The following is a 27,780-nucleotide window of genomic DNA, read 5'->3' as shown; positions in this document are numbered from 1 at the left end:
CCAACACTCAAATCTCTGGGCCCTTGCTGCTTCCCAAGAGAGCCACAGACAGCACTGACCGCAGCGGCAGGGTATTATTTATTAGGTGCCACTTCAAAGAACAGGGAATCCAGGTGGGTAGGGGCCACAGGGCACCAGGTACGGTGGCCCCTCACAGTCCAACCTTCTGAGCCCAGGCGAAGAAGATGCCCTTGACATCATCTACGCCTGTCTGAAGGTGGGCAGGCATGATGTAGGTACGGAGGTCCCGGACCTCGTAGCCACTACGCACCAGGGCCTCCCTCACCTCCTCCTCAGACACTGGCACCACCATCAGCCTGGCCTCCCCAGCCAGGTACCACGACTCCTCCAGGGCCCCGATGAGGAGGAGGTGCCCCCCAGGCCTCAGCAGCGTGGTGATGTGGTCCAGGGCCCGCTGGAAGCTGGCAAGATCTGGGCTCACAGCCTCCAAGCAGAAGGCAGAGACCAGGGTGTCAGCAGGCAGGGGCGCTGGGCTCCCAGTACCCAGGGGCTGGGGCTGGTGCACGTCGATGGGCAGGACCCGCTTCACCCTGGCTCGCAGCTGGCGCTCCTTCTCCTGCCAGGATTCCCTGTGCAGGGGGCACAAGGCAGGGCTCAAGGCTGTTCTACACTCAGGCCTCCATTGCCCCCACCCAGCCACTCTATGGGAAGCCCCCTCCCCAGCCCTCGCCCCCCAGTCCTTACCCCTTGCCCTCAATGAGGCAGGCATACTGGCTGTACATGCTCCAGTTGAAGGCCCCCGGCTCCTCCCGCAGCCAGCGCCCCAGCTCCTGGCGGTTGACCTCCAGGAAATCTGTCATGGTAATGTCTTCAAAGTGGCTGCAGGCGCTGAGCAGCTGGTACACGGTGGGGCCTGAACCAATGTCGATGAGGGTGCGTCCGGACACTTCACCTGGGCAGGGCAGAGGAAAAGGGTCCTGGTGCCAGGCCGGCCCAGGCAGCCCCTGCCTCCTCACCCCTCCCTCCTCTGCATTTCCCTGCTTCTCTCTAGTTCTTCCTTCTCCTCTGCAAGTGTGTCTCCATCTGGAAAAAGCATTGGCCCCAGAGTTAGACTGAACCCAGCTCCAACATGGACTGACTTCCCTTGGGAAGGGAATTTCACAGCTCTGAGACTCAGGTTTCACATCTAGAAAACTATACCTACTGGCCGGGCGCGGTGGCTCACACCTGTAATCCCAGCACATTGGCAGGCCGAGGCAGGTGGATCACGAGGTCAGGAGTTCGAGACCAGCCTGACCAACATGGTGAACGCCCCCCCACCCCCCCACTAAAAAAATACAAAATTAGCTGGGTGTGGTGGTGCATGCCTGTAATTCTAGCTACTTGGGAGGCTGAGCCAGGAGAACTGCTTGAACCTGGTAGGTAGAGGTTGCAGGGAGCCGAGATCCGGCCACTGCACTCCAGTCTGGGTGACAAGAGCAAAACTCCGTCTCAAAATAAAATAAAATAGGCCGGGCGCAGTGGCTTACGTCTGTAATCCCAGCACTTTCGGAGGCCAAGGCCGGTGGATCACCTGAGATTGGGAGTTCGAGACCGGCCTGACCAACATGGAGAAACCCCCGTCTCTACTAAAAATACAAATAAATTAGCCAGGCATAGGGGCGCATGCCTGTAATCCCAGCTACTCGGGAGGCTGAGGCAAGAGAATCGCTTGAACCCGCAAGGTGGAGGTTGCAGTGAGCCGAGATCGCGCCATTGCCCGCCAGCCTGGGCAATAAGAGCGAAACTCCGTCTCGAAATAAATAAATAAATAAATAAATAAATAAATAAATAAATAAATAAATAAATAAATAAATAAAAGAAAGAAAGAAAGAAAACTATACCTACCAGCCAGGCTCAGGGAGGAAATCCTGGCGGTTTCTCGCCCCGTCCCACATCTACCTCCATTTCCTCCTCTGCATCTCCACCCCAGTCTGTCCTGCATCCCCCACCTTAGCTCTCAATTCTGAGCAGTTTCCGCTCCCTCTCTCCACCTCTCTCACCTCTGCCCCTCTCCTAAGGGATGTTGCTCCTTTTTCTCTTCTGTTTGCACTTCTCAGCTATCTCTTTCTTGGTCCCCATCTGTCAGGCGCCTGGTCTGTCTCCCATTCCTTCTATCTCCCCGCGCCTGCTTTCACTCCCCGACGACCTCTTGTCCCTCCTGTCTCAGTTTCCCCCGCTCACCGGTGGCGAAGGTCTGCGCCAAGCAGCGCAGCTTCCATGGCCCGACGCCGTCCGGGTTGCACAAGTCCCCGCGAGGGGGCGCGTAGTTGTTGCGGAGGTAGGCTCGCGGCTCGAAGCGCTGGTAGGCCGAGGCCACCGCCGCTCGACCCGGGGCCGAGTCAGGGGCTGCGCCCGCAGCGGGAATCCGATCTGCGCCGCTCATGCTGCCGCCGCTGTCCACCCGGTGCCCCGCTCGCCTCGCGGCCCCTTTTTCTACCGCCCGACCCCCTCCCGGACCCGTCCGCTGTGGGGGCGGCAGCTGAGCGCCGAGCCGCCCGGGGCCACGTGCGCCGCATCCTCCCCACCCCATCCATCCATCTCCCTTAGTGTCCGGGCTGCAGACGCACCGGAGGTGAGGGGGCGGCGGCTGCAGCGGCAATCGGCCCCCGCACACCCCTCTCCGCACTTGCTCCCGCAGCCCTCACCCTCCGCCTCGCCTGCCCCCCTCCGAGTCCCACCTCTGCGCCTCCCTCCACCCTCAGTTCCTCACCCCCACAAGCTTTAGACCCCTCACCCCGCCGGCCCGCCCCTCTCGTCCCTCTTCTCCAGCTCCCCCGCAGCCATTCACCTCTTTTGACCGGCAGCCCGCCCCTTCCCTTTCCTGATTCGAGGGGGAGACTGGGGAATTAGGCCCTTTCCCCAGTTTCCCCCTCGCAGCGCCCTCCTCGACAAGGCCCCAGACCCCGCCAGGCTTCCCTCCCTCCCGGACACCCGTCCCAGCACCCACCCTTCCCTTAGAACTGCCACCCAACTCCCCTTCCCTGCCCCTCCTCCAGGCCTCTTTTGTCCTTTCCTATGCCACCGGGCCCTCCAGCTCTCCCCCGCCCTACCCCGCCCCAGAAAGGACAGTCCGTTCCGGCCTCCGCTGTGGTCTCTCCGGGAGCCCTAGAGCAGGGCGCGGCACCGCCCGTCCGATGGCAGGCGCGATAGGGGAGGTGAGCTGTGCTAATGCACTTAGCGGGCGGAACAGCCGGGCCTCCCCTGCGGGCCCCGCGGGTTCCCAGCCGCTTATCTGGGGGGCTGCCGAGGACGGAAAGTTCGAGTTCGGGTTGTTCCCGCCACGTCGGGGGCACTGGACCCAGGTGAGGGCGGAGGGCTTGGGCGGGGGAGAGGCAGGACGCATTCGCCGAGGGCCGCCAGGGCCACCAGGGGGCGCAGTCCGGGCCTTGGGGCCCAGCCGATTTGGGGTCCTGCGATGCAGGGGCTCTGACCCCTCTCCTCTCGCAGCCCACACTCCAGCTTTGCTCCAAAGCAGCGGCCAGGACAGGCCTGCAGGTTCTGCTCAGCGCCCCAGGTCCTGGCTGTCAAAATGCCAGGTAGTCCCCACCTATCTCCCAGATGGGAAGCCAATTCTGCCTGTGGCATCTCCGTGGTCTCCCTGAAGACCCCTTCCTTCCCCTATGGATGAGTCCGGAGCCCTTCTGCCCAGGGTAGGCCACCAGCCCAGCTCCTGCCACCGTGGGTTCCTGGACCCGCTTGATGCAGGCCTCGTCCGTGTCCTCCCCTCCCGCTTGTCCCCAGGGGAAAGTCTCCTTGAGAGAGGCAGCCAGGTTGGGACATGAGTCACCACAACAGCTGCAGGGGTCACAGAGAGGAACCTGACCCCCTAGCACCTCCAACCTTCCCTGGCTTCCAGGGCAGGGAGGGTGGATCGAGACACAGCCAAGGATTGATTCTGTCTGGATTCAGAACTGAAAGGCAGGTTAGCTTTGAGGTCACTGACCCTGTTCACACCCTGAGGCAAAGCCAAGGACAGTCCTGGCGCCAACCCCTCTATATTCTCCATGAGACATCATTGAAACAAACTCTGGATGCCAGCTGGCTTGCTGGGTACCACCCAGTGCCAGAGGGCTGAACACAGAAGCCAGGACTGGGCATCAGTCAGGGTACGGGAAGGAGACTGGAGACAGCTCCCTGTTTACAGTTCTGTCCTGGCGTCCCCACCCCAAGTATGGGGCGTACTCATTCGCTCTGCCATATTTAGCTCAGATGCGGAGCCTGGTCCCAGAAGTGGGCATTGGGGGGACACCCATGGGCCAGCCCCGACAACCCCAAGGAAAGAGAAGCGTCTCTGGCACATGATTGAGCATTTATTGCGGCACTAACAGAAGGTGCTGGGGGCCCCACCATCCTTGCCTCTGCCCTCTTCACCTCCCCCTCCCTCCCAGCTTCTTCTGCCTAGAGCATTCCAGATTCCCCTCACATTTTCCTGGATCAGGGCCACTCCTCCCAGGTACCTCTTGCCCTCACCAGTATCTTTTGTCCCTTCTCCTGGGGCTGAGGGTCCTCAGCTGTGCTGGCCCCCAACTCTCCACCCTTAGTGCCCACCATCTCTGCCACCCTCCCTTTGGGAACTCAGGGGGCTCAGGCATCCTGGCCTCTGGCTCCCTCCTCCCCTAACCCCCAACTCTGGGCAAACTACAAAGCAGCCATGGCCAGCAGCTCCCCTCCACAGTCCTAGCCAGGAAGGGCCCAGCCCAGGGCGGGCACAGCGGAGCCCAAGTCACAGTCCCTCTCAGCCTCTCTGTGCTTCCTGGGACATGGAGCGGGACAGGGAGCGACGAAGGGCACCCGGCTTGCTGACAGGCACCACAGGGGGCAGCTGCTTGGTGATCTCAGCCACCTCCTGGCGATCCACACACTGGCCACCCAGGGCTGTCTCCAGCGCCAGCAGCTCCTGCAGCTGGATGGGGGTGTCCTCGCGCTCCTCCTTGGTGGCGCCCATCTTGGCAGGGGTGAAGATGGGCAGTGGCAGTACCCGCTGGTAGGGCAGCTGGTACTCCTGCAGCCCACGGCCGAGGATGCCCATCCGCATCACCAGCCAGGGCGAGCGCTGCACCAGCGCCTGGCACTGCCCCTGCTGGTGGTAGGTCTCATGTCTCCGGGTGTCCTCCTCATGCAGGGAGCAGCTGGGGAGAGGGGAGGGGCAGTGAGCTCCTGGGAGCTGTTGCTCTCCGGGCATAGGCTGGGTGGGGGGCTCCCCGGGGCTGCTGGGACCTGGAGCAGGAGGGATGGTTCCCCTTTGCTCTTCCCATGGGGCATTCTTCCTTCCCCCACCCCCAGAAATTTCCCCAGGGCTTCATGCTCTGGCCTCAGGGCTCAGTGAGGGTGCTTCGGAGGAGCAGAGGCAGGGCTCTGGCAGACCCACACTCACCCCTCCTCAGGCCGCGTGGACAGTGTCAGATCCTTCCATTCCGCCCAGAAGGCCTCCCGGCGCTCACAGTTCTCCTCGGACACCTCGCAGCTCAGCTCTGAGGTAGCCATGATCACTCCTCACTCCCTCTCCCCTCCCAGGCCCTTTAAATAGCCCCCTCCTCCCCCTTCTCCAGGGGCTATTTTCGGCCCCTCTGGTGTCAGATGCTATAAGCAGAGCCAAGACTCACTAATGGGGGGACGCCAGACCCAGGGCAGGGGTTGGGGTACCTGGACACTGGCTGCCCCCTGGTCAGAGGTCTGGGGTCCAGGGCCCTATGCCTCCAGGTTCCTGACATTACTCAGACACCGTCTCAGGCCAGCCACATGCCCAGCCTCGTGCCCCCCTGGCACTTGCCCTCTGCCCCACCCACTCCCCTTTGCAGGGAGGACAGCAGCTTGTCTGTAAACAGAACAGGACCAGCAGGAACTGATGCCCCCTCTGGGCTCTGTACCAGGGCTGCCAGGTCCTGCCCTGGCTGCGCTCTCCTCTGCCTGGGCTCAAGGGCACATCCCCAGAAGGGACAGTGCAACCACGTCCTCAGGCGCCTGCACCGAAGGCCTAGTGCCTCGTCCCCAGTCACCCTCACCACACCAGCAGGGGCGGAGGAAGTCAATTCCATGCCTGGGAACCTGGGGCATAAGCCTGGGTCAAGTGTTTTCCTTCCCCACAGCTGGTGGTCAGATAAGTGGTCTTAGGAGACAGGACAGTAGGGGTGGAGGGGCCCTCCAGTTCTACCCCAACACCCTGTGTTGGGTGAAACGGAAATCCAGGGGCTCTGATGGGTGACAGAAGGCTGGCTCCAGCTCCAGATCAGCCATAAATAGGCTGTGTGACCATGTGTCAGTCCCTGCCCCTCTCTGGGCCCCTGTCCCCACTTTCTGGCCACTACAAGAGGACCAGAAGACCTCTGGAGCCTGCCAGCTCTGATGTGCTACCTGGGAGGGGACTGGCTCTCCTTCATGGGGAGCAGGGGAGAAGATGGCTGTGGGGACAGTCCAGCACCCGAGGAGTGGCAACTCATGGTCCAAGAAGCTGGCACACAGGTGGTAGGCGTGGAGGGATGAGGAGTGAGAACATTGCCGAGTGGACAAAGCAAAGGGCAGCAGGAGAGGCAGTGACAGGGGCTGAGCTCAGGACCCTGTGGGGACAGCAGAGTACCCAGGAGCAGGTAAGGCCCATGGGCACCCACCTGGGTGCAGAATTGCAGACTACTGATTAGTGAGCACTGTGCGCGGTTCTTCGTATCTTTTAATCTCATAACAACCCTGTGACATCAGTCACATTTTCATAAAGTAGGAAGCAGAAGCTGAGAGAGGTAGATTTGCCCAGGGTCACACACCTAGGCAGGACCAAGACAGGATCCACCTGGCTCTGAAGAAGCTGGCTCTGCTAGAAGCCTGCGTGCAGGCAGGCAAGGGGGCAGGCCAGCCAGGAGGGAGGAGGGCAGTGGCCTGGCCCCGCCCTGCAATCCCGGCTCCAGGCTGCCCCTGGTGTGAGTGCGGTGAGGGGAGAGGGAATGGGTGAGTGGAGTCTGGGAGGTCCGGGGCTCCAGGTGGCTGGGATCCCAGAGGTACCTCAGTGACCCTGAAGCTCAGGCCCCACCTCCAGGCCACACAGTCAAGGCTTGCTGTGAGCACTGCCAGGTGCCCATACTTCCACCTCCATTCCTGGACTAGAGACTTTAACTTGCCCTGCTGAGGCCTGGCAGGGGGCGGGGCATTTTTTCTGACCAGTCATCTGCTCAGTTGAACAGGTCAGGAAAGGGGGGGCATGTTCCAGCAACTGGCTCCCCAGGCTCCGCCCTCCTGTGAGCCCAGGAGAGGTTGTGTGCAGGGTCTCCCTCCTCATCCAACCTGCTGCCTGCCTTCCTCTTCCCTCAAGAGGCAAGGCAGCAGGAGGGGCTGGAATTTTTTTTTTTTTTTTTGAGTCCATATTTTTAATTGGCTTAAATTACAAAGGTCCCCAGGAGGCCCTGGGAGGAGGGGGACAGCCTGGGAGAGGCAGAGATTCATGGCCAGCAGCCCACTCCCACCTGCCACCCACTCCCCAACAAGGGTCCTAGACTTTTTTTTTTTTTTGTAGACGGAGTCTCGCTCTGTTGCCCAGGCTGGAGTGCAGTGGCCGGATCTCAGCTCACTGCAAGCTCCGCCCCCCGGGTTTACACCCTTCTCCTGCCTCAGCCTCCCGAGTAGCTGGGACTACAGGCGCCCGCCACCTCGCCCGGCTAGTTTTTTGTAATTTTAGTAGAGACGGGGTTTCACCGTATTAGCCAGGATGGTCTCGATCTCCTGACATCGCGATCCGCCTGTCTCGGCCTCCCAAAGTGCTGGGATTACAGGCTTGAGCCACCGCGCCCGGCTAGACTCTTTCAATAATCCTAAAAAAACCCACGAGAGCACAGGCAGATGAAGAATCCCTTCATCTTCACACGGGTGACAGGCTGCCCTGCCCTGCCCCCGCGCTGGCCCTCCCCAGCCAAGTCAGGCGCCCAGCCCAGACCCTGCCCTGGCAAGGCAAGGGACAGCAATCTGCTCCTCCAGGAGGCAGGGCACCATGTAAACATCAGCAGGCCAGACCCCACTTTCTCCAGCCAGGGGAGTCCCAGAGTCCAGTGCTCCACCGCACAGCCTGCTCAGACAGTCGACTCCAGGCACTGCATGGCTCAGTGGAGGGTGACAGCCTGGGGCCAGGTCCTATGTGGGCAGCGGAAGCCCAACTGGCCCCCTTTCTGGCTCTGGAAGTGGTGGCGACAGGACCCTGGCCCACAGGGTGGGTGGGGGCACAGTCACGCCCTTGCCCCCAGTTCGCTGATGCGCTGTCGCAGGTGAAAGGCAAATTCAAACATGGTGGCCGCGAGGCTCTGGTGGATGAGGTACCGGGGCAGGCGGCCCTGGGGGAAGGCAGGCAGAAGTCACTTGATGGCCTGCCCACAGCAGGGTCTCCCCTTGCAGCTGGCACCAGTAGGGGGGCTCTGGGTCAGAATGCAGGTGCAGCTCTGGAATCCAGCCTGGGCCGCCCTCTCCCACTCACTCCTGGCGGGAAGAACATGCTGGGCCTGGCTCTTGGCACCAGCCACACAAACAGACCAGGGTGGGGCTGGGCTGGCTGCCAGCCACCCCTCCTCAGGACCTCAGGACTCAGAGGTAAGAAGTGGGGGCACATGCCCTACAGCAATCCAGTGCTAAGAGACCATCTGGACCCTGACCCGAGTTTTCAAGTAAGAAAGGAGCTGACACAGGGGAGGCCCAGGCATGGCAGAGAGCTCCCAAGGTCACACAGCAACCAAGGCAGCAGCAGGGTCCCCTCTACTCCACGGAACCCACCTGGCAGCCCCCCAGCACCCCACCTTGAGATCTGTATTAAGAATCCAGACAAAGGTGCAGACACGGGGGTTACTGGCTGACTTGAGCACGACGAAGCCCCCGGGGCCATTCTCTCCCCTATGGAAAGAGGCGTCATTGGGGGACTTTTGGAACAGAGTGAGGCCCTGACACCCCCCAGCAGCCCCCACCACTCACCCTCCATTCTTGGCCCAGCTGGGACTCGGCTGGAAGCAGAAAGGCAGAGCTACCCTGTCTGAACAAGGCTTAGCACAGGTGTCCCAGGGGCTGCAGAATCGGCCCTCCACCCCCACCCACTCTGTGATGCTTGAATCGTCCAACGGCCTGTTACTGCTTGCACACCCCCAGGGGTAGGGAGCTCACCACCTTCCCAGCCCTCATCCACTCTGTCCAGAAATTCCAGGTCAGCCCTGCTATGGCAGAGTAGGCTGGGCTGGCACTTCTTACCCCTTCCCTTTCCGGAGGGGACACCTGCTCAGGAGGAGGCTAAGCCTGGGAGGCACAGTTCACATCCCATCACCATTTCATTCTCCCTCAGCTCCACTAAGCACGCCTAAGCCTACTCCACAGATAAGGAAGTTGGCATCCAGAGAGGAAGTAAGCTTGCCCTGCACCCAGCAAGTCTGTCCAGTGCCCAAAGCAGAGCCTGGCATCCTATCCAAAGAACAGTGCTCCTGCTGGAACCCAGGAGGAGATGGGGAAGAGTGGGGTCTAAGGGAGGGGGCCACCCACAGCACCACAGCCTAAGACTGGATAAAAGGGAAGACTTCAGAAGCCCAGGCACAGATGCGGGAAGACCATAATCCCTTTATCTTTGGGGGACTCCTGAGTCACTCTAAAGAAAGGTGAGGGAGTGAGGACAGGGTGAGGGGGACGAAAGGGGACCTAAGTCTCCTTAGGCAGGAAGATGAAACCCAGAGCACAGAGCGTCCTGCTCAGGTTAATCAGCCCAGGGTGAGCACATGACTCTCAGGCCCCTTCCCTGCACGGGTCCCCATCCATGGCCAGCCACCGCTGCATGTCCCCTCCACCCCTCCAGGTGGCTTGGTTCCAGCTGTCCACCACCCCCTACCTCCACAGACAGAGCAGCAAGATTAGCAGGATTAGTGGCCGGGAGGAGCAGAGCCCAGCGGGACAGGAAACAGGAACGCAGCCTCAGCAGGGGAAGTGCCCAGCTGTACATGCTGTACCCTGAGCTGCTCAATGCTCCCAGGGGAGGGGCTGGCAGGGGTGACCCCAGGCAAAGTGAGGCTCACCGGACATATTTGTGCGTCGGGGGCTTGGCACTGTGTGCGGTGGCGATCCCTGATGACAAGTATCGGTCCCTGCGCCGCTCAATGCGCCGGACATTCACAAAGTCCCTGGGGGAGGGAGGGTTAGTTCAGGGGACAATGACCCAAGGCCAAAGTGCAGAAGGCCTGGCTGAAAGGAGGGGCCCGGCAGGGACTCACCTTGGGGAGACCACGCCGCCCGCAGCCCCTGCAGACACGTCATAGGAGATGAGGGTGTTGTCTTCCACTCGCTGCAGGATCTGAGGGCCATCAACGGAGACTTTTGGAACAGGTGGCCCCAGGAAAACCCCAGGGATGGGAACTCCCCAGGCCAGCCTCCTCTGCCGGGGACCTTTACTAAGAGCTATCGCCATCCGCAGGCCCTGGACAGCACCTGATGAGCACTCCTCCTGCCCTCCTCCCAACTCTCTCGAGCAGGCACTGTCACCATCACACCCACTGCACACATGGGGCAGCTGAGGCGCAGAGTGCTTCAGTGATCCCACTAGGGAGTGGCTGTGCCCCAATCTGTGCCTTAAGAGGCAGCCAGGCTGGGCTCACCTGGCAGGCGGTCACTGTCTTGTTCCACAGCACCATCCTCTCAGGCTGCAGGATCACCTCCTGGTACACGAGCTCCGCAGGGCAGGGCAGGAAGGTCTGGGACAGGGCGGCAGAGGGCTGGGTGGTGCCAGATGGGCTCGGGCAGACCAATCCTTCCCTCTTGGTGGGGGGCACCCACCAGAGGACCCCTCAGCCCCTTCCTAGAGCCTCCTGTGCTGTCTGGGGCTCCAGGACACCCGCTCCCCTCACTCACCTTCAGGATGAACGTCTTGCCGTGAAAGGGAACTTCAATGGTATACACGGTGTCCCCATATTCCTGTGGCAGGGACAAAAGGTGGCAGGGAGGAGAGTGGAGGCAGGGGGTGGGCTGGTGGCACAGAAATGGGTGACAGGCAGGGTAGGTTTTTAACAGCACAGGGTGGAAAGCTCCAGGAGTCTGGGGATACCTGAGCAGCTGTTACAAAACAGCAGCTCTAACAAACCTACGGCACTGGCGGGAGAGAGGCTTTTGATGCTGAGTTAAAAGACGGGGGCACAGCTGCCGCTGCAACCACGAAAAACCATGTCTCCAGGCCAATGGGGCTGCCACAGGAACTGGCCAGAGAGAGGGTCTGGGGCATGTTTCCCTCTGTTTTCCAAGCTCTCTACGATCTTTGTAGATAACCTTGTTTTGATCATGAAATGATAACAACGGACACTGAGCAGAAGCCTGGCTTCCCCTTCAAAGCCTGGAGCCAAGCGGGCAGAACAGCAGGGAAGTAAAGACAGGGTGGTGCCGGGAAGGGGGGGCCAAGGGGGGCAGGGGAAACATCCAATCCAGTTCGGCCTCCTGCCGACCCGAGGGCCCAGTTCCCTCTCTTGGGGCAGGAATATGGCTCCAACCCGTGTAATCCTTGGGTTTCCTCCTGAGGCCTCAGAAAAGGGAACAGAAACTCCTAACACGCATGGAAAGGTCAGGTGGGAGGGGGCTTCTTACATTCTTCTTCTCAAACTTCCAGTTCTCTTCCTGGGCCAAGATCTGGTCCACCACTGCTGTGGCCTCCTTCCCCTGGCGGATGTACTCCCGCTCCTGGACGGAAGCAGAAGGCAGGGAGGGGTCAGCCTGGGGCCTACAACTCCCCATGTTCGTGGCCTGTTCTCTCTCTAGACATACCACATGCTTCCCAGAGGGGCCTGGCCCAGCCACATGTCGGGGATCTGGGCTAGTCTCCCTGGGCCCTGCAGGTCTGTGGCTGCTCCTCCTGTGTGCCCAACCATGAGGCAGACCCGGGGGGCTGGACTGGTGGAGGGGCACTCAGATGGGCATTGCCCGAGGTTCAGCCTCTACTGGGAAACCCCTGCCCACCCCGGCTGACCCCTGCACTGGCCCTCCTCCAGGCGCCCATTCCAAGGGCAGGGGTTGGGGATAGGCAGGCAAATACCTGAGCAGAGAAACTTTTCTTTCCAGCAACTTCTTCATCTGATTCATTGTCAGACCCTGCAGAAAACAGGCACAGATGACAATGGCAAGGGGTGGGGAGAGTGTGGGGAGGTAGTGGGGTTCGGGTATGTGAGTGCAAGGATGTGGGGGATAAAAGTGTGTGGGAGAGGGTTGTTGGCTTTCCCCAGGGAGCCTGATAGAAGGAATAGAAAGAACAGACCCAGCCTACCCCATTCCTCACAAGGTCCCTCCCTGAAAGCAGTTCCCCCACACACCAGCCCTCACCTGCAAAGGATTCTGGGGGTGAATAGAACTGTCCCTCGGACAGCGCACCGGAGAACAGCAGGGGTCCATGGGCAACAGCAGCCTGGGTGGCAAGATACCCTGGAGGAGCAGACGTGGGCCGCCACGGTCCCAGACTGAGCACAGTTACACCCTAGCAGCCTGGGGTACCAACAGCCAAGCTTCCCCTCAGGCTACTGGAGGCTGCTCAGAGGTGGCGAGATGCTTCAGACTGACTGTCATGCCCGCAACTCCCCTCCCTTGGGGCTGGGGCAACCCTCGCTGCACCCCCCTACCCACGAGCTCTCACATCGTTCCTCTTCGGCTTCCTGGGGTAGGACTTTGAAGTCAAGGAACCAGGTCTCCAACCAGGCGAGGACGAAGGAGACGATGGGGAGCAGGTAGCCAAATGCCCCTTTGCTGAGCAGCTGTGGAGGGAGGGGGCTGAGCTCCATGGCAGGGGTCACCCCAAACCCAGAGCCCTCTCCTGTGGCTACCAACTCTAGCCAGCCAAACTGGCATATACCCCATTCCTGGTACTAGCTGCTTGGGAACCCTCTCAAGTCTGCAGCAGGATAAACTGGGATTAGGCTGGAGGAATAACTTTCTGATTCTTGGAGCTGCAGGGGGCTAAGTCAGGGAAGCCGGTGAAGGATGATTCCTTAGAGATACCAAAGGACAGGATTCCCTTTCCCCCCAACCCGGACAACAGGGACAGACACCCCAAATTAGAGAAATGCTCCTCTCTAGAAGCATACCACTGAGGTCTGATGCCCACCAGACTGGCCAGACCCTGAGCCACTGACCTCAGAGAGGATGACCTTGACAATGAGGAATGCACTGGACACCAGCGTCGTGACCTGCCCAGGGGAGGGAAGGAGGAAGGGGAAGGCAGAGGCTGGGAAGTGAGTCCTCCTCCATCCCATCCCTTCCACCAGCCCTGCCAGGGCCCAGGAGCTGCCAGGGAAGTGGCATCTTACCGCAATGACCCACCAGTGCCGAAGCCGCAGCACGGCATAGCCCAGGAGCAGTCCAGAGAAGCGGAAGAAGGCCAGGACCTGGTGGGACGGGAGCCAGGCTGTCACAGGAAGCTATTGCCCCCCCCATGCCCCCCACCGTGCTGCAGGCTGACCTCCCCTCTGGTCCTACCCCCACATTCCCTCCCTATGGGCATGCACACCTCAGGGGACAACGACTGAGTCAGCATTTCTCTGGGACAATTTGGATGTAACCTTGGACAGGGGTCTTATCTTCCCTCTCCCACCTGGGACTCTCTGAAGGGGGTTTTGTGGAAGAAAGGTTATTTATTTATTTATTTTTTTTGAGACAGAGTCTCACTCTGTTGCCCAGGCTGGAAAGCGGTGGCACGATCTTGGCTCACAGCAACCTCCGCCTCCCGGGTTCAAGTGATTCTCCTGCCTCAGCCTTCCAAGTAGCTGGGATTATAGGCGCGCACCACCACGCCCAGCTAATTTTTTGTATTTTTAGTAGAGATGGGGTTTCACCATCATGGCCAAGCTGGTTTCAAACTCCTAACCTCAAGTGATCCACCCACCCCGGCCTCCCAAAGTGCTAGGATCACAGGCATGAGCCACCAAGCCCGGCCTTGTGGAACAAAAGTTTTAACGACGGACGGCTCCCAAAGGATGGGAGCTGAATCTCTGATCAGACTGGATATATGCTGCAGAAAGATAACCCAGCGGAAGTCGTTTCCTTGCTCCCTCTCTGCCTCCAGGGTCCCCGGGATCTCCCAAGGCCACTCACGAAGATGTCAAAGAAGGAAGTTTTGAAGTTGTACTGGATGATCTCCTGCTCCAAGTTCTTGCGGATGCCTGTGTTGGTCTGTGAGAGGGAGATAGGGAGAGCTCTGCAGGTAGAAGCAAGGGCCTGGGGCTGCCCCTCACCTCCCGGAAGGGGCAAGAGGTAGGGGAAGGAGGAACCTAGAGGGGAGGCTGTTAGTGCTAAGCCACCACCAGGGGGCCCCAGAAGCACCAAGGGAGCTCAGCCCAAGGCCAGAGACCTCAGACACCAATACCACTCCCCTTAGGATCCAGGCCGCCCCGATGGGCAGGGCTAGTCCAGCACCCTGCCCAGGAAAGGGCAGGCTGGGAGGCTTGGGGGCTGTGCAGGGGAGGCAATGCGCCCTACACAGGGCCAGCAGAAGGGCGCCAGAAGCCCACCTCTGACGGAATTCCATCTCCCTCCCGGCACTGCAGTGCTCCATCTTCCCAGCCATAATCCATCTGGGCTGATAGGGGCTGGGGGTGGGCAGTGGTGTCAGACGGAGCCTCAGGTAGCAAATCAATTGATTAGGTTTATGCTTAATGGGCAAAATCCATCACGCTGCTGGAGAGGGTGGAGACGGAGTGGATGTGTCCTTGCCCCTGTCCCTACCCCAGTCAGCCAGACATTTTCACCAGGACCCCTGAGGCCTTGGCCCCGACTCCAATGTCCAGAGGTGTGAGGGAAGTGGATGGACAACAGGCCAGACTGCGGCCCGACTCCTTGGAAGGACAGGGGTGACAGGCCTAGGCTTCTTCAGGTGGGGCACCAGGCACCTTGGAGAAGGGAGGACACAGGGGGACTCTGGGTGATGGAGCCCAGGAACCCTGGAGAGGAAGACCCCTCACAACTGCCTAGACCGGGGCTTCTGCTCTCCAGCAGGGCAGCCAAATCTGGCGGGGGGAGGGGAGGCTTGTTAAAGATACAGATGCTCCCCTACTGAGCACACAGCCCCACCATGTGCCTCTCTACCTCAAGCCCACCCCAGCGCCACGAAATCTGATGCCGCCTCTCCTCTGGCTGCTGATGAGGCCTCCAGGCCTGCCACCTACCCATCCCACCCCACCCAACCCACACCACCCAACACTCCTCTTGCTCCTCAAACTATGTCCTGGGCTTTGCAGCCCCTTCCACCCTCAGTCACTGGGCCTCAGAGCTCTGTCCTCCTTCCTCTTCTCTCCAGCCTGGGCACCCACTGGTGCTGACTGATTAGGACTCGGGAGAGCCAAGTCTCAGCCCCTGCTTTGCCACTCTCTGGCTCCAAATCCCCTGCTCAGCACGACCCTACTGAGGTCCTTGTAACCACTGGGCAACACAGACAAAGTCTGTCAGCGAACTAAAAATATATATGCTCCCAAATACAAAACTAAAACTACAAGACTGAAAATCAATACAATATTAAATGTCTGCCAAGGGAAACATCATGCGTACTCTACTAATTGTTGAGTGCAGGATTCTGAAATGTTTCATGACATCTGAAAACAATTAGTAAGTTAGACCTTCTCACTTTGCAATATTCCCAGGTACGCATGAGGACTGCAGAGCAATCGCAGCCAACACAGCCAAATAACTTCAAAGGCACAATTACAGAGGCCAGGCACAGTGGCTCATGCCTCTAATCCCAGCACTGTGAGAAGCCAAGATAGGAGGATCACTTGAGCCCAGCAGGTTGAGACCAGCTTGTGCAACATAGAGAGACTCCACCTCTACCAAAAAAAAAAAAAAAAAAAAAAAAAGCCAAACGTGGTGGTGCACCTGTGGTCCCAGCTACTGGGGAGGCTGACGTGGGAGGAACCTTTGAACCTAGGAGTCAGAGGCTACAGTGAGCTGTGATCACACCACTGCACTCCAGCCTGGCCAACAGAGCGAGACCCTGTCTCAAAACAAAAAAAACAAAACAAAACAAAAGTAAAATTATCAAAATCTTTTCAGCTCTTCTTGGGTAAGGAAACATGTATTCAATGAAGGATGCAGGTAAATTTTAGTGTTTGCTTTGATGTTGGATGGGACCTTGAAAAGGAAGTCTGCCAAAGACCTCAGAAGCTCTGCAGAAGGCCCTGAGCCTGCTGGGCCACAGCTTTTTCATGGGTAAGATGGCCCCTAGGGCTATCCATGGCCGTGGCTGCAGCTCACTGAAGGTGCCAGCTCATCTCCAGGGCACAATGGACAGTCACCCTCAGAGCCCTGTCTCTCCTTCTAGCTCAACACGCGCAGCATCAAACTTACTTTCTTTGCCCCGAGCTGCCCCTTCTCCGAGCTCGTCACCTCTATTAACAAGACATCGGCTGGGTGTGGTGGCTCAAGCCTGTAATCCCAGCACTTTGGGAGGCTGAGATGGGTGGATCACGAGGTCAGGAGATCGAGACCATCCTGGCTAACACGGTGAAACCCCGTCTCTACCAAAACATACAAAAGCTAGCCGGGCGAGGTGGCGGGCGCCTGTAGTCCCAGCTACTCGGGAGACTGAGGCAGGAGAATGGCGTAAACCCGGGAGGCGGAGCTTGCAGTGAGCTAAGATCCGGCCACTGCACTCCAGCCTGGGCGACAGAATGAGACGCCGTCTCAAAAAAAAAAAAAAAAAAAAAAAAAAACAAGACATCGTTTTCTTGTCACATAAGCTTGAGACCTGTAGGAAGGGCCCTTGCCATCCAGAACTCTGATGGGGAGCCCACGCTGCAGAAGGAAAACAAGGGGAGGACTCGTGGGGCTGAGTCCCTTGCTGAGGTCATCGGGTCAATTCCGAGGAGGAGCTGGGACAGAACTGAGCCTGGAGTGCCCAGCTTCCAGAGCTCCTGCTTCTGTGGGCTTGGCCCTGCCCGGAGACCAGATCAGGCCACTGCCAACTAGACTGTGTTCCCGAGGGTGGGCCAAGCACTACGTGGGGTGGGGGTGGGGCAGCTCTGGTCTCCAGACTGCCCGGCAGCATCTTATTAGAGCCACTGGGAACTGGGAGTTTTTCTTCCCACTCTGCCCTCTGCTTTTATTTATTTATTTATTTATTTGAGTCAGGGTCTCAGTCTGTCACCCAGGCTGGAATGCAGTGGTGCAATCATGGCTCACTGCAGCCTCAGACTTCTGGGCTCAAGCGATCCTCCCACCTCAGACTCCCAAACAGCTGGGACAACAGGTGTGCACACCACACCCAGCTAGCGTCTGCTTTTAGCACAGTGCCAGGACACAGCAGAAACTCAAACAATGTTTGCTGAATGAACGAATGAATGAATGAATGACTGAACAAACGAATGAACCAACTGGAGCTGGAGGGCAGTGGAGCAGTGGGGCAGTGGCAGGCAGAAAGAAGACAAAGGTTTCAACAGCTCAGCCAGAGCTGGGTCTCCCCCTCCTCCTCTCTCGGGAGCCTCCACTAGGGGGCAGTATGGGGCAGAGGCCAAGAGCATGAACTCTGGAGCCAGAGGGTAGGTTCAAGGCCGCGGCCTTCACACATGTGCATGCAGAGGGACCTTGGCCAAATGTGGCAACCATTCCAAACCCCTCCACACCCCTTCATTCAGAATATGAGAACCCCTGTTGTTCCTCCCAGTCTTCATTTTACCCAGCTAACCAACCCCAGGGGAGAGGCAGCCCTCCCATGTGGCAGATGGACAAACTGAGGCCTGGGTGGCCTGCAACACAGCCTGTGCCCCAATCTCGCCTCCACTCACATTCAGTTCAATGATCCAGAGCAGGGAGATGAAGAGCAGGTCGAAGGTGACAAAGAGACAGAAGGTGCGGCGGACATCAGAGATGGCCCTGCGCTTCTCAGGTGGCGGAAGGAGGTGCGAGGAGAGGCTCTGGCTGTGAGACAGCGAGGAGCCCAAGGAGGCCACGGCAGGCAGGCTGCACTCCAAGTCTCGGGCCAGCTCCCTGGGCAGCTTGCTCATCCTGGTGGGCCCCCACCTCAGGGCGGGGAGGGCGGGGCCTCAGTGGCAGGGCTGGGAGAGAGGCAAAGGCAGAGTCCAGTCAACTTCCTCCTGTCCCTCCCACACAGCCCCCAGGGCTGCCATTGGCTCCCAAATGCATTTGTCCCCACACTGAGTCCCAAGCCCACGGCCCAGGGCACTGTTGCCCAAACGTCCTCCACCAAACAGCCTAGCTCCTAGGTTGCAGGGTTGAGCATTCCGCTAATTATCTGTCCTTCCTGGTGCTCCTTGCCCCAAGCCCAGCAGCCACAGGGTTCACCCCTGGAGGGTTCTGGGGTCCCTCTGCTGGGCACCTACCCACTCCCGGATCCCTGGGGCCGCAGCCTGCTCCTGCCAGGCCCAGCCCTGAGCTCCAGCCTCTGGTCCTGTCAACAGCCTCTGAGCCTGCCACCACCCCCAGGAGAAGAGGGCCCCAAGCTCTGTTCTTTGTTTTCCAAGCACAAAGCCACATTCCCTCCCAGCAGCCAGTCTTCCCCTCCCACCCCCTAATCCATGGCAACTGGGAGGGCCTTCCTAGAGCAGTGTCTGCGTATGTGGAGCTATGGAGAACAGGCATCTTGGTCCCTCTCACCTCCACCGCCCCTTGCCCTGCCCAGGCCCAACCACCACCATCTCTTCCTGGACCACTGCAATCTGCTTCTCACGGGTGGGCCTCCAGGCTGCCTCTCTCATCCTCCTGCTCTTCACACAGCCAGCCTAGAGAACGCATTCCAATGCCCTCCCAGGGTTCCCCATCCTTCTCAGGCTAACAGTCCCCTCCTCACCAGGCCCTCTCAGTCCAGGCCTGTGGGGTGGCCTCTGGCCCAGCCCTTCTCCCTGTCTTGCTGCCACCGCCACTCTGGCCTTCTTTTACATCCCTCAATACAGCTGCCCTGTCCTGCCTTGGGACCTTGGATCTGGCTCTCCCCATGCCTGGAATGTTCTCCCACAGACCTTTCAACAGGCAGCTCAAAAGTCCTCTCCTCAGAGAGCCTCCCACCCTTCTGCCCCCACTCACAGCATTAACACGATAGTGAGCTGCCTTCCTTTCTTCACTGAGCTGGGTCACTATCTGAAATGATCTTTATTGTTTTCATTGTTTCCCCTTCTCTCACTAGACTGGAAACTCCACAGCCTCAGGGGCTTCATCTGACATGGTCACTGCTGTCTCCCTGGTGCCCAGCACAATGCCTGTCAGGCAATAGGTGCTTCGTGATTGTTGAGTGAATGAATGCTCAGTGGGTCTCCTGGCCCTCAGCTCCATGCTATACAGCAGACAGGAACAGGGCAAACCCTAAAGAGAGGAGGAAGCAGCCACTCTGGAGGCCAGCCCAGTGCTCTACCACCCCCCGCCCCATGTCCACTCAGGGCAGGAATGGTTCTTCTTCTTTTACAGATATGACAACCAAGGCCCAGAGAGGTGAATGGACTTACCCAATCCCTTACCATCCTGTGCCAGCATCGGGCTCTCAGGAACCCTAAAGACAAAAGGAACTCTGGCACTCCCTCCCTGCAGGTAGCCCCCAGGCCTAGGGTCTCTGCTCCACCCATGTGCTGGGCTGTAAGAGGCCCCACCCCTTGGGTGAGAAGGAAAGGTCCCATTGAAAGTCAGAGGAGCTGAAGCGGGGTGGCAAAAACTCACCAGCTTGGTGGGGCCTGAGCTTCTGGGACTTGACCAAGAGGCTCCCTGAGTCTCCCCACACCCCAGCACCATGGGGCAGTTTGGGGGCTAGAGGAAGGGGAGCTCTAGATGTTTGTCCCTGATCTTGGGAAAGCAAGATCTAACCACTCTCCCCTCCTGACACGTCCCACCAGACTTTCGCTATGTGGACTACCTTCCTGGGCCCCTCAGTCTACCACGTCCAAAACAAGCACAGCTCAGTTTGTGGCTGGCAGGAGGTTCTGAGCAAGCCAGCTCATCCATCCCTCTGCCCCGTGCAAGCCCCCACGAACAGGAACTGACTGTTCGCAGCAGAGTCGGGGGACAGGCGAGGCAGAGGCACCAGGCCAAGGCTACTCCCAACACCACACTCTGAGCCCCAGGACAGGTTCATCTTCACAGTGCCACAGAGAAGCTAGGCTCAGCTCCGGAAAGAGGCAGTGGGGAGGGGATGTGACAGGCCGCTGGCAATGGGACCCCCAACATCCATCAGCCAGATCTGTGCCAGACTGCACGCTCGGCACATCCCTCATGGTGACAGGACGCAGCTCCAGGGCAGGTGACATTTCCCTGTCTCTGACAGCCCTTTTGTTCGCAGCCAGACCTGTCTCTCTTCCTCACTCTCTCCATCTCTCCTCATCTTTTGTATCTGTTTCACAAAGTAACTTTCCATCTGTGTGGGGTTTTGTTTGTTTTTTTAGAGGCAGGGTCTTGCTCTGTCAACCACGCTGGAGTGCAGTGGCACGATCATGGCTCACTGCAGCCTTCAACTCCTGAGCTCAAGCGATCCTCCTGCCTCAGCCTCCCAAGTAGCTGAGACCACAGGCGCCCGCCACCACACCAGGCTAATTCACTTTATTTTATTTTTTTTTTAGAGACGGGGGTCTCACTATGTTACCCAGGCTGGTCTCAAACTCCTGGGCTCAAGGATCCTACTGTTTTGGCTTCCCATGGTGTTGGGATTACAGGCACGAGTCACTTGTAAGTATCTTTTTACCTGTCTCCCTCTTCCTCTCCCATGTCTGTCATTTTGGGTTTGTTTGAAATGATGCACATTTATCATCTCCCAGTTCAGGAGGCTGGAAGTCTGAGAAAGGTGTTGGGAGGGCCGTGCTCCCTCTGACCCCTTTCTTGCCTCTTCCTGGCTCCTGGCGGTATGTGAGCAATCTGTGCGAGTAATCTGGTGTGATTCGGCTTGTAGCCACACACGTCAACCTGTCTTCGTTGTCACATGGCGCTCTTCCCATGCGTCCATCTTCACACGGCCATCTCCTGATACGGACACCAGTCATACCGGGCCACTCTCCTCCAGTATGACCTCACCTTGACTGATCACATCTGCAATGATCCCAGTTCCAAATAAGGTCACATTCTGAGGTACTGGCGGTTAGGACTTCACCTATCCTTTTTTGGGGGACACGATTCAACCCCTAACAGTAACCTATCTGTTTTTTAAGAGATGGGGTATTCTTGAAGTCCTGGGCTCAAGCAATCCTCCCTCCTTGGTCTCCCAAAGTGCTGGGATTACATGTTAGCAGTAACTTACAGCTTCAGTGTCTGCTTTATCCTTCTTATATTTCTTTTGTACAAAGGAATATACTTCCTTTGTATATATTTCTTTTTCTTCTCTGTGGCCCAGGCTAGAGTGCAGTGGCGCGATCCCGGCTCACTGCAACCTCCACCTCCCGGGTTCAAGTGATTCTCCTGCCTTGGCCTCCTGAGTAGTTTGGATTACAGGCGCACGCCACCATGTCCAGCTAACTTTGTATTTTTAGTAGAGATGGGGTTTCGCCATGTTGGCCAGGCTGGTCTTGAACTCCCAACCTCAGGTGATCTGCCTGCCTTGGCCTCCCAAAGTGCTGGGATTACAGGCGTGAGCTACCGTGCCTGGCCTTATATTTCTTATATCCTTTCTTTCTTTCTTTTTTTTTTTTCTTTTGAGACGGAGTCTCGCTCTGTCGCCCAGGCTGGAGTGCAGTGGCCGGATCTCGGCTCACTGCAAGCTCCGCCTCCTGGGTTTACGCCATTCTCCTGCCTCAGCCTCCTGTAGCTGGGACTACAGGCGCCCGCCTCCTCGCCCGGCTAGTTTTTTGTATTTTTTAGTAGAGATGGGGTTTCACCGTGTTAGGCAGGATGGTCTCGATCTCCTGACCTCGTGATCTGCCCGTCTCGGCCTCCCAAAGTGCTGGGATTACAGGCTTGAGCCACCACGACCGGCCTATTCCTTCTTTATTACATGGACAGTAGCTTGCTACAGATGCTCTCTTGCTTGTTATTTTTTCATTAACAGTATATCCTGGTGAGCACTCCATATCAGTTTTACATTGTCTTTCTCGTTCTTGATAGAGATGCTTGGTACTCCATTTTATAGACAAACCCTAGTTTACTCAGTCTCCCATGAATGAGCCCTTAGATTTGTAATTCCAGAAATGCTGCAATGAATAACCTTGAGCATATATATATACACACACACACATATTCCCGTTGTTGGAAATATATCTCCAAGACAGATTCCTAGAAGTGGTATTGCTGGGTCAAATTGCATATGTGGTTTTGTGAGGTACTGCCAAGTTCCCTTTGCAGTTTGCACTCCCACTAGCAATGTACAAGAATGCCTGTTTCCCCACAGCCCACAGAACATATCGTCATCCATGTCTGTCTGTATTTTTCCCCATCTGGGTCTTCCTCTCAATCTATCTCCCATTTATGAGTCTTTCTCTTCACTCCCATCAGTCTCTCCCCCTTTCTCCACATTTCTCTCTCTCTTTTCTCCTCTATCTGCCTCTCTCCTCCCTCCTTCCCTCCTTGGTCCTTGCCTCACTTCCAGGTGCTGTCGCTCGCCTACTCCAGGCTACTTCTGTGTCTGTCTTTCCCTCTGACTTTCTCTCTCCCTGGGGACAGGACTTCGATGGCAGCAGCTTGGGTGTGAGACGCACTTGGAGTGGCAACCACACTGACACTCACACGCCCAGACGTCCCTGTCAAAGCGAGAGACACAGATGGGGCTAGAGCAGAGGTGTTGCGGGAGCCCCGGAGAGTTGAAGATGCCAGGGAGTGTGGGAGCCAAGCATGGGGGCTCGAAGGCAGGGGCGGTGGCAGTTGGCCAAGAGTCAAAGAAAGGGGGTTCCATATCACCCTCCCACCGAAAGCAGTTCAAGGTCCAAATGACAGCCTGTACAGTAGGCAGAGCACTGGCCCGGAGTTAAGGAACCTGTACCCCAGTCTCCGGGTAACCACTAATTCCGCGTAACTCTGGGCAAGTCCTTCTCACCAAGCCTCTGTTTATCTGGGGGAAAGTCAGTGGTTTTTTTCAATCATCTCCCTCCACCTTTTTTTAAAGAGAGGATCTCACTCTGTCATCCAGGCTAGAGTCCAGAGGCGTGAACATGGCTCACTGTAGCTTTGACCTCCTGGGATCAAGTGATCCTCCTGCCTCAGCCTCCCAAGTAACTGGGACCACAGGCACATGCCATTATGCTCAGCTTATTTATTTATTTATTTATTTATCTATCTATCTATTTTGAGATGGAGTCTCGCTCTGTCGCCTAGGCTGGAGTGCAGTGGTGCGATCTCGGTTCACTGTAAGCTCCGCCTCCTGGGTTCAAGCGATTCTCCAGCCTCAGCTTCCCGAGTAGCTGGGACTACAGGCGCCCACCACCACGCCAGGCTAATTTTTTGTATTTTTAGTAGAGATGGGGTTTCACCGTGTTAGCCAGGATGGTCTCAATTTCCTGACCTCGTGATCCGCCTGCCTCAGCCTCCCAAAGTGCTGGGATTACAGGCATGAGCCACCGCGCCTGGCCATGCTTAGCTAATTTTTAAAGTTTTTGTACAGACGAGGTCTATGTTGCCCAGGCTGGTCTTGAACTCCTGGGCTTAAGCGATCCTCCCACTTCAGCCTCCCAAAGTACTGGGACTACAGGCATGAGCCACCGCACCTGGCTACAAACCACCTCCTTTTCAAAGCAAGATAAACATTTAAAATAATAATACCTTACTTGGAACTTCAATATATAAAACAGATAAAAACCAGACTGCCATGGGTAAAAGCGGCTACCGAATCCCATCTTTCAGCCTTTCCTCAAACTCCAGCATCACCCTGAGTGAGGCCTCGTTGGCTGCAGTTTGAAAATGGGGCTCACTCAGATGACTTTGAAAGGTCTTTGAGCTCCATCACACCACCTGCCAGTCGAAGTGATAAAAACCCGCCGTGGCGTGGAACTGCCCTGTGCAGTCCCCAAAGTGCTCATTCTCTGGCTGACTGTAGGCTGCCGAGCCCTGGAGGCATCACAGCTAGCGCCAGCGCCCACCCACCACACCCACCCTCCTGATGAGGGAGAGGCAGGAATGGACAATACGGAGACGGCCCAGCCCCCTGGTAGCAGCACCCCACCCACTGCCAAAAGAGCCCAATGGTTGCTGTCACTGGCCTCTCCCAAGCACCTTCCGAACTGTCAGAGGGGAACAGCGGGGAACAGCACGTGTGGCGTGAAAGAGTCTGCCTCGGATGGCTGCAGACTTGACAGTCAAGTGTCTGCGGAAGCTGAACTGCTAAGGCTTGGGGAGGGAGTGAGAGTGGGAGGTAGGAGGGAAAGTGGAGGGTTTCTTTTTTTTCTTTTTTGAGACACAGTCTCGCTCTGTCACCAGGCTGGAGTGCAGTGGCGTGATCTCGGCTCACTGCAACCCCTGCCTCCCAGATGCAAGTGATTCTCCTGTCCCAGCCTCCCGAGTAGCCAGGACTACAGGTGTCCACCACCACGCACGGCTAATTTTTGTATTTTTGGTAGAAATGGGGTTTCACCACGTTGCCCAGGATGGTCTCAATCTCTTGACCTCGTGATCCACCTGCCTTGGCCTCCCAAAGTGCTGGGATTATAGGCGGGAGCCACCGTGCCCAGCAAAAGTGGAGGTTTTACCATCCTGGGTTACAGGGGGAAGTGGGTGGGGAGGGGGGAAAGTCAGGTGCCAGGGCACAGAGGATTATTCCTGAGGCAAAGGAAAAGGTGGGCACAGGCCCCCACACCCCTTCCCAGGCCTTCTCTTCCTCACCCCAGGATACAGTAGTACCAGCCCCACTTGTAATGGGGTTTTGGGTGGTGTGCTGGACTCAGGGCAAACAGAAGGTGGCTGGTATCATGGAAAAAGGAATGGACTCTGAGGTCACAGTTCAAATCTCAGACTGCCCCCTTCCTAGCTGTGTGATCTGGGGCAAAGCATAACCCTTCTGAGGCTCAGTTTCCTCAGCTGCATTAAAACAGGCAACAATAGGCTGGGTGTGGTAGCTCAGGCCTATAATCCCAGCACTTTGGGAGGCCAAGGAGGAAGGACTGCTTGAGCCCAAGAGTTCAAGAACAGTCTGGGCAACACAGCAAAGCCCTATGTCTACAAAAAATAAAAAACTTCGCCAGGCGTGGTAGCACACAACTGCAGTCCCAGCTCCTCAGGAGCCTGAGGAGGAAGGATCACTTGAGCCGGGGAGGTGAGGTTGCAGTGGGCTGAGATTGTGCCACTGCACTCAAGCCTGGGTTACAAAGGGAAACCCTGTCTCAAAACAAAACAAAAAAACAACAAACAAAAGGTTAAAATGGTAAGTTTTATGTTATGCATATTTTACCATGACAAGAAAAGGCAAGAAGCCAGACATAGTGGCTCACGCCTGTAATCTCAGCACTTTGGGAGCCTGAGGCAGGTGATCACCTGAGGTCAGGAGTTTGAGACCAGCCTGGCCAACATGGCAAAACCCTGTTTCTACTAAAAATACAAAAAATAGCCAGGTGTGGTGGCACGCACCTGTAGTCCCAACTACTTGGGAGGCTGAGGTGGGAGGATTGATTGAACCCGAGAGGCGGAGGTTGCAGTGAGCCGAGATTGCGCCACTGCACTCCAGTCTGGGTGACAGAGTGAGACTCCGTCTCAAAAATAAAAAAATAAAAAAAATAAGGCAAGAATCCCTGTGTCACAGGGCTGGGTGTTGAGGGAGGTCTCAGGAAGGAGTATGGTAAGTGCTTGGTCAGTGGTGGTTGAGACAGACTAAGTAGCTGGCAAGACTTTTTGGGTAAGTGAGGGCTGGAAGCGGTGGCTCAGCACTTTGGGAGGCTGAGGCAGGAGGATCACTTGAGGTCAGGAGTTTGAGGCCAGCCTGGCCAACATGGTGAAATCTCGTCTCTACTAAACATACAAAAAAATTAGCCAGGCATGGTGGTGTGTGCCTATAATCCCAGCTACTTGGGAGGCTGAGGCAGGAGAATCACTTGAACCCGGGAAGCGGAGGTTGCAGTGAGCTGAGATCACACTATTGCACTCTAGCCTGGGTGACAAAGCAAGACTCTGTCTCAAAAAAAAAAACAAAAGAAAAGAAAAACCTTTTAAGTAACAGGTAAATTGTGAGAGGGGAAGGTTAAATACACTACAGCGACATATAATAAAAATCACCCTAAAAGGCCTGGGTTCAAATGTGAACTCTACAATTCGCCTGCTGTGTGGCTCAGAGCAAGCTCCCTAACCCTCTAGCCTGGTTCCTTCATCTATAGAAAGGCCAGGTTATTCCAGCTGCAGGCAGAGGTGAATTCCAGGTTGAGGGAGGGACAGGAAGTAGAGGACTGTCCTGGCTCCCTGCATAGGCTCTTAGGGGAGTGCAGGGGCAGAGACCGGTCCCTCTGTAATTGCAAGCTCCCACCCAGGAAGCAGCATCAGCTGACCCTTTACGCAGACAAAAGAGGAGGACAGCAGGATGGCTAAGCTGCCTCCCACTCACCCACCCCCAATTTTCAATTTCCACAAATCTCAGCCTGCAGAACCACAGACGGGGTTCCCTGTTAGCCCTTGGTCATACCCCAGGCCGGCCACCTTTCTTCAGGGAGGCAGCTCCAAAGCCCAGCTGACCGATCACAGCTCTCAGTAGGCGTTTATTAGCCAAGGCAAGTCTGCGATTTTTTTTTTTTCTTCTTTTTTTTTTGAGAGAGGGTCTAACTCTGTCGCCCATGCTGGAGTGAGGTGGTGTGATTACAGCTCACTGCAGCCTCAAACACTCCCCAGCTCAAGTGATCTTCCTGCCTTAGCCTCCTGAGTAGCTGGGACTATAGGCAGACGTTACCATGCCAGACTAATCTCTAATTTTTCTTTCTTTCTTTCTTTCTTTTTTGTAGAGACAGGGTCTCACTATTCCCAGGCTGGTCTCAAACTCCTGGACTCAAGCAATCCTCCCACCTCGGCCTCCCAAAGTGCTGGAATTACACCACACTTAGGCTTTTATACCTGGCCTAGGCCTGTGATTTGAACAAAGCCACCTACTCACTGTGCAAGCCTCCACTGCTGCATCTGTAAACTGAGGCTACCTGTCTTGACCCTGGGCTGTCTGGGGCACCAAAGGAGACAATGATAACGATAGCCTGCCTAGGACAGTGCCTGGCACCACAGAGTAACTGGTTAATGTCTAACCACATAGACATTAACTACCGCTATCACTTCCAGTCACCCGGCCCTTTCCCACCTCCTAGCCTCCCAGGGAGGGCTGGGCCAAACTTTACAAGTTCCAGCTACAGCTTATTCCACAGAGCTGTGCTCTGGGACTCAGGGGGAAGGGGAACAAGTCTCATCTATATCCAAAGATGACTCACATCTCTGGGCAGAGTGAGTTCTCCAAATCCCCCAGAGGCTAGAGGAACAGTAGACACAGGTCTTCCACATATCCCCCTGCCATATTCCACAGGAAATGCTAGCACCAGCACCCCCTGCCCATGGGGGCTTCCCAGGGAGTCCCTAACTCAGTACAAACCAGGATCAGTGAAGCTGAGAGAACTGGACTCCATGCCAGGAGATGGGTCAAACCTCAGATTTCCACCTTGCTAGTCACTTAACCTCACCATGCCTCAGTTTCCTCCCCTGTAAAATGGGGTTAACAATATCACCTACTCCTTATAGGTTTATATGGATTAAATGACTTATTCAATGCAATGGCCTAGAAGAGATTCTGACACAGAGTGGTGGCTGCATGAGGGTTAGCTGGGATTACTTTCCTGCTCTTCCCCAGAGAAAGAGAGAGTCTTGAACTCTGACTAACTGGTGAGATGGCTTCAGGCCAGGCCTGGGGTTGTTTTGAGTCAAGCAGCCCTGTCAACGCCAAGTTAACGGAGAGTCCGCAGAGGG

The 27,780-nt window shown here is 56.9% G+C and overlaps 3 protein-coding genes across 8 annotated transcripts in view; all 3 read right to left on the bottom strand.

The window, feature by feature from the left end:
• Positions 1–65: 65 nt before the first annotated feature.
• Positions 66–2,700, bottom strand: PNMT (phenylethanolamine N-methyltransferase). The gene is made up of 3 exons (XM_017869250.1): positions 2,185–2,700; positions 706–913; positions 66–590 (listed from the first exon to the last, which is right to left on the bottom strand). Exons 1-3 carry the CDS (start codon positions 2,531–2,533, stop codon positions 152–154), a joined length of 996 nt encoding a protein of 331 aa, XP_017724739.1. The 5' UTR covers positions 2,534–2,700; the 3' UTR covers positions 66–151.
• A 1,593-nt stretch (positions 2,701–4,293) lies between these two features.
• TCAP (titin-cap) lies at positions 4,294–6,552 on the bottom strand. Its single transcript, XM_017869249.1, has 2 exons — positions 5,378–6,552; positions 4,294–5,132 (listed from the first exon to the last, which is right to left on the bottom strand). Exons 1-2 carry the CDS (start codon positions 5,485–5,487, stop codon positions 4,739–4,741), a joined length of 504 nt encoding a protein of 167 aa, XP_017724738.1. The 5' UTR covers positions 5,488–6,552; the 3' UTR covers positions 4,294–4,738.
• The window catches only part of STARD3 (StAR related lipid transfer domain containing 3), a 28,017-nt gene continuing 6,561 nt past the window's right edge, over positions 6,325–27,780 (bottom strand). Inside the window, exons 2-16 of one of the 6 annotated variants that reach the window (XM_017869243.1) lie at positions 19,410–19,453; positions 17,739–18,008; positions 14,059–14,136; positions 13,275–13,352; positions 13,101–13,154; positions 12,605–12,722; positions 12,298–12,396; positions 12,014–12,069; positions 11,569–11,661; positions 10,846–10,908; positions 10,593–10,688; positions 10,212–10,291; positions 10,017–10,121; positions 8,766–8,859; positions 6,325–6,557 (exon numbers count right to left, since the gene is read on the bottom strand). In XM_017869243.1, coding sequence (XP_017724732.1) covers positions 6,351–6,557; positions 8,766–8,859; positions 10,017–10,121; positions 10,212–10,291; positions 10,593–10,688; positions 10,846–10,908; positions 11,569–11,661; positions 12,014–12,069; positions 12,298–12,396; positions 12,605–12,722; positions 13,101–13,154; positions 13,275–13,352; positions 14,059–14,136; positions 17,739–17,957 — 1,440 coding nt within the window. In that variant the 5' untranslated portion in view covers positions 17,958–18,008; positions 19,410–19,453 and the 3' untranslated portion in view covers positions 6,325–6,350. Of the gene's footprint in view, positions 6,558–7,703; positions 8,310–8,742; positions 8,860–10,016; positions 10,122–10,211; positions 10,292–10,592; positions 10,689–10,845; positions 10,909–11,568; positions 11,662–12,013; positions 12,070–12,297; positions 12,397–12,604; positions 12,723–13,100; positions 13,155–13,274; positions 13,353–14,058; positions 14,137–14,474; positions 14,565–17,738; positions 18,009–19,409; positions 19,454–27,780 lie in introns of those variants that run through there. The other 5 variants (XM_017869242.1, XM_017869247.1, XM_017869244.1 and 2 more) reach the window with 5 other exon arrangements.

Source organism: Rhinopithecus bieti, unplaced genomic scaffold, assembly GCF_001698545.2.
Source record: "Rhinopithecus bieti isolate Rb0 unplaced genomic scaffold, ASM169854v2 scaffold_5019, whole genome shotgun sequence".
Taxonomy (NCBI): domain Eukaryota; kingdom Metazoa; phylum Chordata; class Mammalia; order Primates; family Cercopithecidae; genus Rhinopithecus; species Rhinopithecus bieti.
This window is presented reverse-complemented; position numbering and strand designations above follow the sequence as displayed.